We start from the raw sequence: 16,421 nt of genomic DNA on the forward strand, positions 1-16,421 counted from the left end.
CAACTATAGGAAATTGCTTTAAGAAGTCCTTTTCCACTCTTAATAAATGTATAAAATTCCTTGAAAGTAAATTTCAAATTTTCCCTGATACAGTCCCTGTCATCTCTAAAATTTTCTGGACCGGTTTTTGGAGAAAACTAAACCGTATTTTTGAAAAGTTTCAAAAACCGGTATTTCTAAAAACCGAAAACCGAAAAACCGATTTTTGTGCCCACCAGTAATTTTAACAGGACAACCTTTTTGTCATGGAAAGAAGGGATAAGAAGGATTAGAAAGTCGTATCCTAACATGCATAATGGCGAGTACATTTCTTTCATTAATTTTTTTTTTCTTTTTTTTGGCCAAGAATACTCGTAGAGCATATCAAGCATCTGTTGAAGAAATAATAGGACAAGAATTCGAAAGCATGATTTAATTTATCATATGTTATTTATTTGATATTGGGTTTACCTTTAAAGATTTGAAAGTTAATAGTTAAGTTCATAGTTAAGAGTGTCTTTAAGGTTATCCAATAAGTTAATCCCTTGCGTTCCAGCCACATCCATGTGGATGTCATAAAATATTCCGTTGCAAAATATCAGTAATATCTATGGGGATGTTATGAAAGCATTTACTTTATGAAGGGTCGTATAAATCCTGAAGATAATGAATTTTTTTAGTGGATTAAAAATAGATAAAATAGATCGGTCAAAACAGCGTAGACAGGTCTTAGTGTAGGCCTTCAGGTTCTGAGGCTGCAGCTTCCTCGCCGTTCACATGCAGGAATTATAAACAGAGGATGCTTGTAGAAACGCGTAGAAAGTGCAACATACATGCTAGGGATCAATGTCCAGCAAGAAGGAAACAATGTTTTAAATCTATGGCATGGGACCATTTTTGCACCTACGTATACTTGTCGACAAAATCAAAATTTTATATGTATTTAAACTTATGGTACTGAGGGAATACACAAGAGGTGCTTATTAATAGCATTGAGGATATAGTAATGCAAGAACTAGTCGATTATTAAGATTAGATACGACTGAGTTTTCTTCAGTCTCCAAGGAAAATTCGTAGGAAACTTCTGTAAAACTTAACTTATTAGGAAAGTCTGTAGGTATACATTGATCAGACGTAAAGAAAGAAATAAAAGTTAGGGGAAAGAAAAAATGTGGTAGAGTCAAGTGCAAAAAAGAAGTCTGTCTACAAGAAATGAATAATTCAAATAATAACAAAGAAGATGAGGGAAAGCATGTTAAGCAGGAGCAAGCTGTACGACCTAATAATATAGCGTGAGCTACGGACTGGAACAGAAGAACTAATAAAACTAGGTTAGAGAGACAGAATAAAAGCGAGATTATTAGCACAAAAAATACTTGTAAGGAAAGGGGTTGCTTCAGCAGTAAAGAATTTTATTGTTAGAAGCCGGTAGAAGAAGAGTTCAGTTGCAGAGAAGACTTGTTGGAAATACTCTTAAAGAATATACGAACAATGAAAGAAATGGTGCTCTATCTGGTGAAGGTTAAGAAGGACAAGGAGAAATAATGTTTTTTGGTACTTTAGGAAGGATGTTGAAGAAATAAACAAAGTCTTCATCAGAAGGATTTACTTTGTCATCTGTTATTTATTTCTTAGATTATTTAGTAAGTTTAAAGAAAATAGATCCTCAATGATATCGAAAAGGTGTCTGATAATAAATATAACAGTGGAAAGATAAAATATATATATATATATATATATATATATATATATATATATATATAGTAACTGGCACATAGCGTGGCTGCTCAAGGTCAGAATGTGCTGGCCGAAGCGAGCTGCCACATTATTCTGTTGCAGAGTTGGCAGGGTAGATAGCTACTTTATACTGCAGAATGTACCTTGCAGTTTCTCAGGGTTAAGAGGTGTGTCTATTTGCATAAAACAACCACAATATTTTAGAAAATACACGAAAATATTGTACCCCGCTTACTGGAATTATGTTCATGTTACACATTGCTAATTAATGTCGGGACGTGAAATTTTCGTTATTTTCTGCCCAAAGGAGATGTTCTTTGCGACAAATTGGTGCTATTGTTCGTGTTAAACTAAAGACGTATAGTGTTATTTATTTCAAATCCTGTTACGTTTCCGGATAATTGTATCAAATTTAAGAATATGACGCATTTTCCCGGATGGTTATATGAAAGATATACATATTATAGATCTAATTGAATGTTTTAACATTTACTTTTCCTTCCTCAACTTTTCGATATTATAGTTAAAACGAAAAGTTTACGCCTTTAATTATTACTATGAACAATATTAAATAAACAGAGTACAAAATGAAAACTTATAATTACTAAATAATATTGAACACTCTTATCTTAGAAAATGTAGAAATTAAATGTAGCTATTTATCTCAATCTTTCACAAGAAGTTTTACACAAAGACACACTACACACCACACAGTCACACACAAGAAAATAGATACAGTTATTCCAAGTCACTGATGCCGCTGATGTCCAGATTGCTGTCACTGTCACTAATTTCACTCTCAGATGAAACGCAATAATTAACTGCTCCACTTGTGTTTCCATTAGTCCATCCCGTTCATGATATTCGGCCTCCACTTTCTTCACATGAGCGCACTTCGAAATCCATTCTGCAGGTGACATGGATTCCATTTTTTGACGACGCAACTGTTCCACATTATTTATATTAAATGTCGTGTTTCGTTCAGCGACCCATCTTTTGACATCCGCCCAGATAAGCTCAATGGGGTTAAGGTTTGGGTGATACGGAAAAAGGCGAGGAGCGATATGACTATATCCTCCCAATACTTCGTCGATGACGAACGTTTCTCTCATAGGTTTGTGTCGTCTGATTAGTTCTAGCAGTTCTACCTTCAGCATTTTTTCATCATACTGGATGTTCTTCGATATCAACCACTGCTTCATATAGCCCTTCCTAGAATTTGTATTGGAGCGCTTTTCCTGTTCCACATTATGATAAGATGCATTGTCTAGGACTACAACTGATTTTTCTGGTAAATGTGAAATTAGTTGTGTTTTAAGCCATTTTAGGAAATTCTCGGAATTCATGTCGTGGTGGTAATCACCTGAAACCTTTCCAGACTTCCACATGAGCAAGTCATGTGGGATGAATCCCATTTCCCCTCCAGCATGAACAATTATTAGTCTTTGTCCCTTACTGATTGGTTTAAACAAGCCACGTGATGACGAGTCACTCCAACTCTTACCACTAACATGTGTAGAATGAATATACGTTTCATCAACATACACAACATTCCAACCCTCTTGACGGCATTTAGCAATGTTTCTCAGGTAACAAGCTCTTTCCAACATAATGTCATGTTTTTCAATTAAAGCAGATCTATTGTCTGCAGTCCGTCTCCAGTGAAATTCCAAACGTTTCACGATTCTGCGAAGGCTTCTTTCACTTCCCTAGACTTGTACAGACTTCTGTAACTTTTCTTTGAGGCAACGCATTGTCGGTAGCACTTTTCAAAAACATAAATGTCATGGACTGTTCTACGAATAATACATTCATCAAAGTCTACCACGGCAGTCAATAGATGTTGTCGCTTGCGCTTCTTATTTGGTGTGTTAATTGATGTTTGTCCCTCTTTCATTGCTGAACTTTCCTTCAAAATTTGTGACACAGTTCTAGTCGACACTCCTGTTGCCGATCCTGCGCGATTCAGTGCCTGGGCAATGGGAATCGACAAACAACCATTATCTGCTTCACTCTTCATAGAACAGTACACGTTATTGATTATTTCACGAGATTGGCTGTGTAACACCATGTAGGATCATTTTTTTCTAAATGATTTTAAAGTACAGTAGACTCTCAAGTATCCGGCCTAATGTGCGGAAGGGCAGGCCGGATAACAACAAAGCGGGATAGGCCGGAGTTCTATGCTTATGATTACCTTTATGCCTAACTTATGCTTAATTCCTTTATACTCACCTTTCAGCATAGTTTTTCTTACTTTTATTCCACACCCACTAGCTTATGAAGTACAGTACTTTTCAATATCTGCTCGATATTTTCCAGACCCTCACTGTACTTTTTCCAACTCGTTACTCCGAAGCTATATTTTTTTACTATTACACCAGAGTCTGGTCGAATTATAGCGCGTAATTTCTACTCACTACAACTTCTTTCGTTTATCACCCATTTTCTAATTGTCACTGTAGCACACTTAAAAATATTAAACATACCCCAAGAACAATTTACGGATACAGTACTGTATATATTGTACAGTTATAATCAGGAACAGCGGCAAGCGTACTGTATTGCGGTCCCTTACACACTGACGAAACAATGAAAAAGGGGCAGAACTCTGCTCTTTTCCTGTCCCAACTTGTATTTTGCACACGACACGTAGGAGGAGCGTAGCAGACGTCCGCTTCCAATGCAACACCTTGCCTTCCTGATTTTATGACGATAAAAGAAAACTAGGTTGGATAGTACGCAGGCCAGAAAGTCGCGAGCCGGATACTCGTGAGTCTACTGTACAATATTTATAGCTAAAAGAGTAGCTTGCTTTTGATAGAAGCAGCGCGTTCTTATCTCACTAAGTTATAGGAATGCATGACAGTAAGTTGGTTTTCCCAACAAAATTCCTGAAACTATAGAGACAAACTGGGCATATAAATTACTCATCCAATATTTCTAAAATTCCGTTATAGAGAAAGACAATTTCGTGTTATTCTACTTTCCAAATTGATATTCATAAAATGCAGATGTGAATATTTGCTTAAGTTGACTGTATGAAATTTAGTATAGGCAAACTCTTCATTTAAAAGAATGGAAGAGAAAAATATGTTTAAGTGTTTTCGGGATTTCCCCTCCTAAAGGAGGGGCACAATTTCTCTAACATTTAAACTTCCGGTTTTATATTTTTAAACCTTATTCTTCCTTGTCGAAGAACGGACATTTTTAGTAATTTATTCGTATTAAATCCCGTTATACTATACACTATCTAGTAAACAATGCAGATGGTGTTATATACTGACACTAGAGAATTACATTAATAAAGACATTTACATGAATATAATGCGTCTAACGTACTACAAAATCCCTATTTTATTATTTAAAAGCCGTCATATACAACATGTAGTTAATAATTAAATAATTTTGAAATTAAATCTCTTAAAACACTAATACTTCAATTAACCTGAAACATTAATACAAATAGTATTCATCCCATTGTCTTAACTATGAAGGCAGACATGTACTGTCCAGAGGGAGTATTCTCTGGTCCAAGAAATGGCTGTCATAGACTTTTGGAACACCAGCTTCACACTGTATTCACTGTTTTATCATCATCTTTAATAAACACTCAATAGTATCGTTTAATTTTTTTAAGTTTATTGTTCCTTTCAACATCAGAGGCCACATGAAACTTAAACCTGGAGCTTAAATTTGAATCCAAACAGCATGAGCTTGGAATCAGATCTGGATCTCCCATGCTGAAGATGCGGATGCTAATAAGTTAGCTACAAGGAAGACTAAACCTCAACGGTTATATTTTGCCTACTTGTGATCTACTTAACTGAACTTTATACCTTTTCACTTATTGTATAATTTGACTACTTTTAATTCTCTTGTATTACTAAGTGTGCTGTATATAGTACATAGACGAATACCAAAGTGTCGAATTTTATTCGTCTGTAATTTATGTTATTTAACTATGTGAATCGTTTCATTCTTAATCAAGGTAATCTTCTGTCTTCAGACATGAGCAGTTGAACTGAGGAAATACCCCTGTCGATTCTGCTTTTAGTTCTAATTTTGACACATTTCTGATAATTTCCCATCACATCCTCATCTAACAGTTAGCCATATTTATTTCCTAAATGTTGCTTTGATTTCCAAATCCTATTTTACAGCAAAAGAAGAACATCCAACAGGAGAGAAAAGGAGTACTTATATGAATGACAACCATACATACGCCTTCTACTTTAACCCTGCGCCATGGGAGGAAGCCAATGAAGAATGTGAAGATGCTGCTCATACCTATCTTCTGCGACTGGACAACAACATGGAAACCCAGTTCATCATGGCTCTCATGGGAAACTCTACACCAGGTACGAGACAATTGTAGCAACTGATACACTTTTATCTTCTGTTAAATATGTTAGATTCAGAAATTCTTGATGAAATTCTATAAAATGTATTCAGAAATATACAGTACATTTTTCATCCTGCACCTTGTCTTATACTTCAGAATTTGGTATTTTACATGTAAGCAACTGGAAAATGAGAAAACATTAGAACAAATAATTAACAATTTAAAGGATTATAGAAATGTTTACAACCATTGAATCAGATTTAGTATTGTATTTATAGAAAAACATATTAATAAGATTTTTTTCTTGACGTACAATTTAGAGTTTTATTACTAATTCATCATTAAGAAACTTTAAAGAAACCTTTACTATTTTCTTAAAATATTTTCAATATTTTAGCATTCTAATATGTAAAATAAGATGTTCTACATTATTCGTGAGCGATATCTATATAAGTCAATAAGGATTCGTTCAAACATATAAGTGAATTACAAAATGGTATGTGAAATACACACACACACACTTTTATATATAATATATATATATATATATATATATATATATATATATATATATATATATATATATATATATATATATATATATAAGCATAGGGAGTAAAATGTCAACCTAATCTATGAATTTTATATTTATTGCATTCAATGATAATATAATACAGTATGTCTAACTTCAAGTTCCATATAAATTAATGCGGAATGAGTTAATTTCTAATATACTTTAAAAAGTTCGGTCCTCTTCGCATAAATGATATATATATTTTTAATCTTTAACCTCATTTCATATACTTATTTACTGTACAATGTAATTGTCCATAAATAGTAGCCACTAAATTTAAATCTACTTGATTTCCATCTTCCATATGGCCTTAAAGATACTAAGAAACAAGTAAAGATACTGCTCATCCAACTATATTTCTACGGAGCACACTTTTGTGAGTATTGCCAATTTTCATCCATAGGCGGTCTTATATTTGTCTGTTTTCAAGCAACAAACTGCTAAGGATTAGCCAAGTAAATTTCATGTTTGGAATCACGACATGGATTCCAAACATGTTCCCTAAGTTCTTATATTCATCTGTTTCTCTTACGTTCTGTTGTAAAATTTAAGTTGGCCGAATACTCCATTGGATTACGTTATAACTGTTGAGAGAATATAATGGAAAGCGTGCCATGTTACAATATCATTTATAATTTGAAATTCTGTAACATTGTTAATTAATGGAACTATCATTTTATATTATTTTGTTTAAAAACTGTAACTAAAAATTAAGAAACTTCTTAAAGTTACAAACATATATCTCCTAGATTTAGAGAGAAAAAAGCAAATTTCTGGTAATTTGACGACCTGACACAAAGTAATTGAAATTAGCGTAAGATAAATAAATAAATAAAAGAAACTGCAAAGCGCCGATGTTTTTAGAAAATGGAAACATAGGAAAATATCAATTTTGTTTGAACCAAACGTACTAAAAGGTTCAATTATGCTTGTACTCGGAAAATAAAATGAAAACTCGAATTGCACATTTTTAATAATACTATTTAGAGATCCCTGTTTCGTTCCGATGGCGAATAATACTGTGAATAATATGTATTGTATAGTAATTTACAAGTAAAATAGTAATCATCGTAGAATCTTTAATTCTTTAAATTTTGATATAAAAAACATTCCTTTCTTTATTATACTATTTCAGAAATTAAACACATTTGGATAGGAGGACACATAGGTAAGGAAAGGAAATGGTATTGGACTTCGAATAGAAAACAGATTCCACCGAAAGCAGACGAAAACAATTTTCCTCCTTGGGCAGATGATGAAACACCAGACAAAATGCAGTGCCTGAACCTTGACAGATGGGAATACGATGTTCCAGCTCTTTATGGAGAATACTGTGATGTTGAACAAAGATTTGTTTGCGAAAGAGGTGAGACAACTGCTATGGTAACATGTGCGTTGTACGAAAGAATAAATAAGTCTTTTCGAAAATTGTTACAAGAAGTTGGAACTTTGTCTTATGTTAAGCTTATGTAATATGCCGTTCTATATGTGAAGAGTTAAAATCAATCAAACAAATGAAATTTAGGGCACCTATTGCCATATTCACTGAAGTTTAGTTATGGATGATTTATTCCAGAATAGGAGAAGCCGACTGATGTATTGCTGAAATTTTGGTAGATATACGCGCGCCCGTTCTCAGAAATATAGCGCATACCCTCCATTACATCCTTCACTTAAAGTGATATACGCTGAACTATGAGTAGGTATACGCCTCATTACATTCGTTGTTAAGACCCAAAATCAACATCAGAATTACTGCCTATGTCCACTCTCGTTATTGTCAGTCTACATTTTACAATGTTATCGTATGTTGAAATGTAACAGTGTAGTGGTGCCACTTACGGCGATTTCCGATGTTTCATTAAGACGTATTAAGATTGACGTCAAACTTACCTATATGAGAACAAATAAAGCTTGATGAAAGAGACACTGCTGTCATTCAAATCTTTTATCAACCCCTTTTATGATTAGCATAATAAGTTGATTAATATTATTACTATGACAATATTATGCGGTACTTGAACGTTCTACTTCTTCTTCTCCTTCTTCTTCTTGTTCTTCTTCTTCTTCTTCTTCTTATTATTATTATTATTTAAATTATCAAGTTCGGGTGAACACAACGCAAAATTTGATTTTACGAATTATATCTTAGCGTTGCAAGAAATATATCGTGCTTACCAGATTTATTACAAATTGTGTCAATGGTGAACGAGTAGATAAAAGAACAGCATAACTGAATTTCCACTTTGAGTTTAATGATGACAGTTTTATGTCTTCTTTAAAAAAACAAGGTAGATTGTATTTCTACTACACCTTTAATTTATTACATGGCGATTATTGTGTTTATAGCGTTTTTAATATAATTGTTTCTTCTTATATTGGAATATGTGAAAAATATGGGTTTTGAAATATGGAAATATGGTTTATTGAATTGCATATTTGAGAAAGGAACTAAATCTTTATGAACAACTTGTAACGAGGTAATTGTGAAAAAAAACTCATTTATCGAAACAGCTAGTGCGACATACGGTTTGTATTGGAATGAGAGGATAGAGTATGGTACACGTAAGAGGAGGACAGGTGTTTGCCAGAAAAAATTAGGAATCTTGAGACAGAAGGAATATAGAAATAGTATTTTTCCGTTACGAGAAAAAAATCTTGGTTTCCATTTGTCGCGGAGGATGGAAATACGAAACAACGTTAGCACATCACCAACCGAATGGCAAACCACAAATTTTAACCTAACAAATATTTTAACAGATTAGAAACCAGAGCTCTTATCGTTTAGACAACGTTTTAATATTAGGAAAATCAATATACTTAATTTGTACAGCTCTCAAGGGAAAACGGGCTTCAGTTTGCACACATAAAAAAGACTGTGTTTACACACTCTCATAATAAGTAATTTCATTAAAAGCTTGAAAGTAATTGAAATTTTAGCTTGTACAGTTCAGAAAATGATCCTGATTTCGTTGTTTCTGTAGTATATTACGGAGGTTACTGAAGGAATGGACAGTGTACTGACGTGTGTAGAGAAGCTCATACCGAGAATCAAACCCGGGATCCCAAGTAGAAACTAGGAGACCTGGAATTCTTTTACTGAGGAACCTTCTTAATATGCTACTAAATCTCTTAGAAAACTTTTAAATATTATTGAAGTAAGTAATTGACTGATTGATCTGAACCTCGTAACGTTAATAGAAGCATAATCTCTTCTCGGTTTTCGAAGAATTCTTTTCCTCTTCCCTTGATGAGCTCTCTCTGTCTCGTTCTGTAAATTTATCTACTTGATTTTTGCGAATAGTTCACTTCGTAATGTGAAATTCAAATGCTATACAGGAATAACTGTCGAATAATTAGTATCAGGTAAAAATATACGTATCAGTGTGATCCCTTTCATAAACCGTAATCAAGCAAACATAAAACTTGGTCATTACACTAAACTACTAGTAACTGATTTGAACAAGACAGTTTCGTTGTATGCTTTATAGGATATGCAAAGATACTTCTTTGAAACATAAGTAACGTAACAGAAGTAATAAAGGTAGTAGACAATTAGTCTAACGTTAGACAAAACGTTCCGTTAAAAATTAAATTCGTGTAGAAAGTGACTGTTTTAATTTTCAGTGCGGAAATAATTTTCGTAATCAAAATTACCTTTTTCTTTAACTTTCTCTTCTATCAGCAATCTCTCAATTGCTTTGAGGCAGCTATCCATTCTTCATCATCCGAAACAGAGCTTTTATTTCCCTGTAGGTCTTCTTCGCTGTAGGTTTTGTTATTTCATCCGCATAATCCAATCGCTCTTTTCATCTCAATATTTTCCTTTCTGACATTTTCTCTACAACTTAACGGCGCAATGCCTTCATGATTCGTAATGTTTCCAATCGTTTTATCTCTTTTCTCCGAAATTGTCTTCAGCATCTATAACTATTCACTACCATCTATAACTTCTTTTTATTTGATATCTTATCTAACCATCTAATTTTCAACATTTTCCGACCACCACATTTTCGGTTTTCGTTTTCCATTTTTCTTATCCTAGAGTCTATAGCGTATGCATATAACGATACACTACGCACATATGCTTTCAGCAGCCTGTTCGTCAGTTCTATGTCAACATTTCCCGTCAGAAGCTTTAGCATTCCTTTTAACGTCTTCCTCATCAGAGTTTTTCTGGATCTCACATCTTCTTTGTAATTATTATTATCGCTTTGTATTATAATCCCTAAATAACAGAAGTCATGTTCTTCTTTCACCAGATGATACCGTTATTTTGATCTTCATTTCTGATGTATCTTTTCTAGCGTATCTAATAACTTTTGTTTATTTTCAAATTGAATTTGCTAGTAAGCATCTCCTATATTTCATAAAAAGGAAATTTAAATAGTTAAATAGTATTGTATAAACAGTTTAAGCCTAAGTCACTAAATTACGTAATAACATGTAGCGAGGTTTCAATTTCAGACCGTCATTATTTCGCATGTAATCTTTATACAAGAAAAAATTAAATATTTAGAATGCACTATGTATTCAAATGATGTTGAATAATGTAGGAAATATATATGATTACGATATTTAAATAGCACGATATATATTTAAACCATATATGTATTAAAAAATCAAGTGATTTCAAAATTTACTTTTTAAATACACTAGAGTCCTGTTTAACCGAATTTAGTGGGACGGATGGTGCTTCCGGTTAAACGAAATTCGGTTAAACCGGAAGAAAGGTTTCTGGTTATATAGTACTGAATGTTTGGATACAAACCACAACTGGCAGGTGTCTCTTGATCTTTACAATACAGTACAATACATGTGCTAAATGCAGACACGGATGGTGAAGTGGGTGAGTAGCTACTGCATCATAACAATCAACTTACTTTTTCATGAATAACGGTTAGGCCGAAAGAAACACTGTACTTGCTATTAATGATTTTAAATAAAAGATGCTTACGAGTAGACATTTTTTAGTGATCCCGTTAATCCGGAAATTCAGTTAAACGAATCTGTATTGTATGATATATATAATAAAAGTCAACATTCTTCTGGAATTTGGGGTATACAAGATGACAATCCATGATATTTGTTGGAGTTATGAGATCAAAGATGCGAGCGTATTGAATTCCCGCCGGTGGTGGTTTACAGTAAAGTAAGATTGGAATATTGGAATTTTTTAAAAAGAAAAATGAACTATCATTTGTTAAATTTGAATAAATATTTTGCCAATAGCTCTACAATATTGCATAAATAATTTCTCTTGATAATATTTATAATGAGTAATTTGTAGGTAAAGATTAATGTTAGGACGATTCTCTCAAAATTAGCTACAAATCAAGGATGTTACAAAGTAGAAGATCTGCCCAAAGTCGTGAAGCCATGCGTCACGGTTCCACAACTCCCATTCTGTCCCCTCCGCGCCAATAAGATCGCAACATTTTTATCCAATATGGGCAGATCCTTTTTTTTTTATTACATCTTTGGTACAAATGTTTTCTTACATTTGTTCAATCAATATTTCAATAAGTTCACAATATCGTATAAATCAAGTATCTCACAAAATCAGGACGTTTTGCTTACTGGTTGGAATGATTTCTTTCTACAAAGTTTTAGACTAGCGCAGCGCCACAATAGAGTTTCTAAACATCTGTATATTTAATTAATATTATATTGCATGGTTACTAGAGCTGAGAAATAATATTAAATTAATTGAGTAATATACTTTTTTAAAGAACAAATACATAATTAACTGATGAATTCAGTTTAATTCCGTCAAGTTTTTCGAAATCGAAGAGAATTGTTTTTTTACTTATATTCCGTAAAAAATATTTTCCTAAAACAATACAGACGATAGTTTTCTGATCGGATGAATCTTAAGTTACTGGAAACAGTTTATTTATACTTCATAAATTTCAATACTTTCAAGATAGGGTATGACTCATGATTCAATTTTAAATAAAAACTAAATTAAATAAACCTTTTTCGTTTCCATTTCTTAAATTAATTTATTTCATGCTACAGTATGAAATAATATGCATTAATTTATGAAATAGAAACATTATAATAGGCATTGTCGAAAAACTTATTCCAGTCCTTAAATCGACTTTTCGCAATTTTTTTCTTTTTTAGTGGAATTGGCATATCATACTGAGTTAAGTGATAGTGTGGGTTTGGCTACACTATATATAGTTCTCCAGATATAAGGCGTAGATGAAAATTTTTGATTGGAATATATTGGATCTTTTGATTCAAAAGCTCACCCCAATAGTAAACTATCTCTTGTACACATTTTATGAGAAAATGTCTTATGCATTCTATACGGTTGTTAATGATTATATATATATATATATATATATATATATATATATATATATATATATATATATATATATAAACTCAAAATTAGGACATAATTCGTCTTGAAAACCTATTATTTTCCAAAAAGTTGTAATATATACATCCATCTCGATGAGTGAAGTATATCATTCAAATGATTTTTTTCTGAACGCAGAAGGAGAAGGTCCGAAGCAGCTTGACTTCTCATACAAAAACAAAAGAGTGATCATTCACAATTCTAAAGTGTCATGGAAGGAAGCTTGGAACATTTGCTACACTCATAAAGGAACGCTGCTCTCCGTTGAAGATAAGGAGGAGCTTGAATTTATTAATCAACATAGCGGAGGTAAGATATTCAATAATATTTGTAATATTCTTTTAGAAATCTTTCATTCAAATATCATGTGCATACAATCTAATAACGAATATTGTCCTATTTATCAAATACCAATGTCTCAGTGCATCGCGCTAATTTCTAATGAACAATAATGTCACTAATGTCGCGTCAGTTACGTCAATAATGTGGCTAACTGCACTATCTCTTGCGTATCTGACGCTAATAGATGTCACTAGCGTGCGGCCAGTTTGCCGATTTTCGTAAAGCTGTTGTAATGATTTAACTGCAACTTGAAAACTAATTATTTCAATTTAATTGTTCTAACTTAATTATTACAAAAATGGACAAGGGCTGTAGTCATAATTAGATCTGACCATTAATATTTGTGTATTTCTATAGCAATATAATTCTATCCATCACGACTCTGGAACTCACTAAAGAAATAATAAACATTTCTGACCCGAGTATATACACTTGTTTATTAAAAACTAAATTACAGTATAACGGTTTCGACAACAACGTTATCTTCGTCAGACACTAACTGACAGATGAAGACAACGTTAAGTTGTCGAAACCGTTACACTGTAATTTAGTTTTTAATAAACAAGTGTATATACTCTGGTCAGAAGTGTTTATTATTTCTTTAGCAATATAATGTGACGATTGGACGCCAACTCAAAATGTATTGTTCTAATTAGATAATTGTAAAACGGATAGTAATGATATTGAACGGTGACGTGCTTTATTGTTTATTATTAGGAGAAGGACCGTAACCATATTTATATCTCCAACTATCATTTCAACAGGTGACTCACCAATTCATGTTGTCTCCTGGACCAAAGAGCACGGGCTAATTGCTTATTTCGAGCCGCCGGTATGGCAGCATTTCACCTAATTGTTCCACTTATCTCGATAAGGCTGTGACGAGATCGCATGTACCCTTCCAAATCCGATGACACAGGTTAATTGCCATCTGGAGATCCACCCGAAGCCTTCATTCATCAGTATGTTGTTGTTCGGCCTAACATAACTGCCCATTAAAAACGCAGCAGCACTGTTACGGGACATAACGAGAATAAAGTGTTTCCATTCACATCCTGAACGACAACCGACACCACAATGTATGTGAACTGATGAAAATGCGAGAGAACCAGTATATTTTGATAGTCTATTGATACTTTGATTTACGGTAGAAGCCATACAAACCATGGAGCCAGTCAAACCATGGAGATAGCAAAAGCATAGATAGCAGATTAATGGGTATTTCTTAGTGGGCATCTCAATTAGAACTGGCTCTTCCAGGATGTGTCGCATTCCGCCGTTGCGGATTCAATGGAACGAAGTGTTACTTGATCTAAGAGGTAACTGTGGTATTCCCTACACCTGTTTAAATCCCGTAGTTGAAACGAAACGTGGCCGATAGTAAAATATCCTCTCATTTCTACTTCGGTGTAGAGCTCTCAAAGAATTGAAATTATAGAAAAAATACCTTCATCCAAAACTGAACAAGTGCGCATTCTTCGAAATCTGTTTTTAAATGAAGCTTTATACTTAACGTAAAGTTGATTTTAATCCCCCAGAGACAAGTTTTCTTTATTTACCGCAAAGTACTCCTAGAAATGTTTAATCCATGAGTTTTCTGGTGGAGGAAAATAATCTCTGAAGCTGGTCGCTCAGAGATCATTCAGATGCTGAATGAAGACATGTAGAACTTCATGTGGGAACTTTTCATCACTGAACTCTAGAAATGACTTGATTTTAGGGAGGTGCTGAGACTACTACCTTCAGCTCGGCTTATCCACAGCCTTATTTCTTATTTCTTCTTGAACATTGTGTTCTTCAATGTCAAAATATGTATACCACTACTTTAGTCTTGAGTATGTTCAGGTATACATAAATATCTGATAAATGGTCTGTGAAACCAAGGCAAGAGAAGTTACTCAAGTAATCACATGGAAATTTTGTATCTCTCAGGAATAGTGCTACTTCATCATATCTCAAAGAATCGCTGAAAAAGTTTTCCTCTGGATAACCAACACATTTCTGCATGCAAAAGTCTCCAATTTATTCATACAACTTTGGAAACATTGTAAAACTCAAAGGTCAAGATTTAATTTAAAAAAATATAGTATAAACTACTAAGTTTGCCATATTGCCGTGAAAGTTGACACTTGAATACTCATCAACAGGGCTTAGTATAGAAGAAAACTTCTCGAAATGTACGTAGTTATATATCACAGACCTATAGATGTATATTTATACCGACTGGGTAACAATGTAGACTTCCAGTTACAGTTTGTTTCTGTTTTTACCGATAGATGGGTAGTCACTGTATATAAAATAACTGCATAGTATATAACTGCATATATAAAATAACTATATAGTCACTTGTAGTATAAAATAACCTGTAAAAGCTGCTTTTATAAAATTGAGTACGCTATAAACTAATAAATGTAAACAATGCCACGGACCCACATTATTCCACAATCCCCAGAGGTACTCGGACCACCTAGTAGGATTTCTTCAAATGTTACTTACATAGCGTTTTTCGGTACTAAAATGCAATTTTTCTAGTCGTGACTTCGTAAAAATCAGGCTTTCTAGCAGAAGAACGTACTAAATTTGGCAGCAGAAGAAGTACTAAATTCCAATCCTGCGTCGAAAAGACGAAAAGATGAGGAGTCTATATGTTCCAAGATTTTTCCATTAATTTATCAGCTACAGAGCGAAAAAGAACACTTTAGTTATTTCCCATAAGTAGAAGCTTTGCTTTGTGTATAATTAAATACACACTAATTATTTGCTGAGCAAAACCATATATTGTACCGTCTTATACTGTACCATCTTATACACATACAACAGCTGAGACATCTTTCTTCTGATTGGCTCCTGGCAGCAGCAAATCCCCTTCAAGTATACTTATCTGAAAATTCCTATATAGATGCTTTCTATTGTTGCCAATAACACAAAATGACGATCTTAACTAAATTAATTTAAACTAACAATTCATTAACTTAAATACGTGTTGGTGAAACTAACACGTACCCGTATTTAATTTTTATCGAAAATATATGGTTTTGCTCAGCCACTGCCAAACATGATTTTTACCTCCG

General features: G+C 33.3%; 1 protein-coding gene across 1 annotated transcript in view; it reads left to right on the plus strand.

The window, feature by feature from the left end:
* Positions 1–16,421, plus strand: part of LOC145668024 (C-type mannose receptor 2-like) — a 102,915-nt gene that overhangs the window by 73,419 nt on the left and 13,075 nt on the right. The window contains exons 6-8 of the mRNA XM_081735489.1: positions 5,880–6,077; positions 7,771–8,001; positions 13,147–13,317. Coding sequence (XP_081591615.1) covers positions 5,880–6,077; positions 7,771–8,001; positions 13,147–13,317 — 600 coding nt within the window. The remainder of the gene's footprint in view (positions 1–5,879; positions 6,078–7,770; positions 8,002–13,146; positions 13,318–16,421) is intronic.

This window comes from Thermobia domestica, chromosome 13 (genome assembly GCF_964235325.1).
Source record: "Thermobia domestica chromosome 13, izTheDome1.hap1.1, whole genome shotgun sequence".
In the NCBI taxonomy this organism is placed as follows: domain Eukaryota; kingdom Metazoa; phylum Arthropoda; class Insecta; order Zygentoma; family Lepismatidae; genus Thermobia; species Thermobia domestica.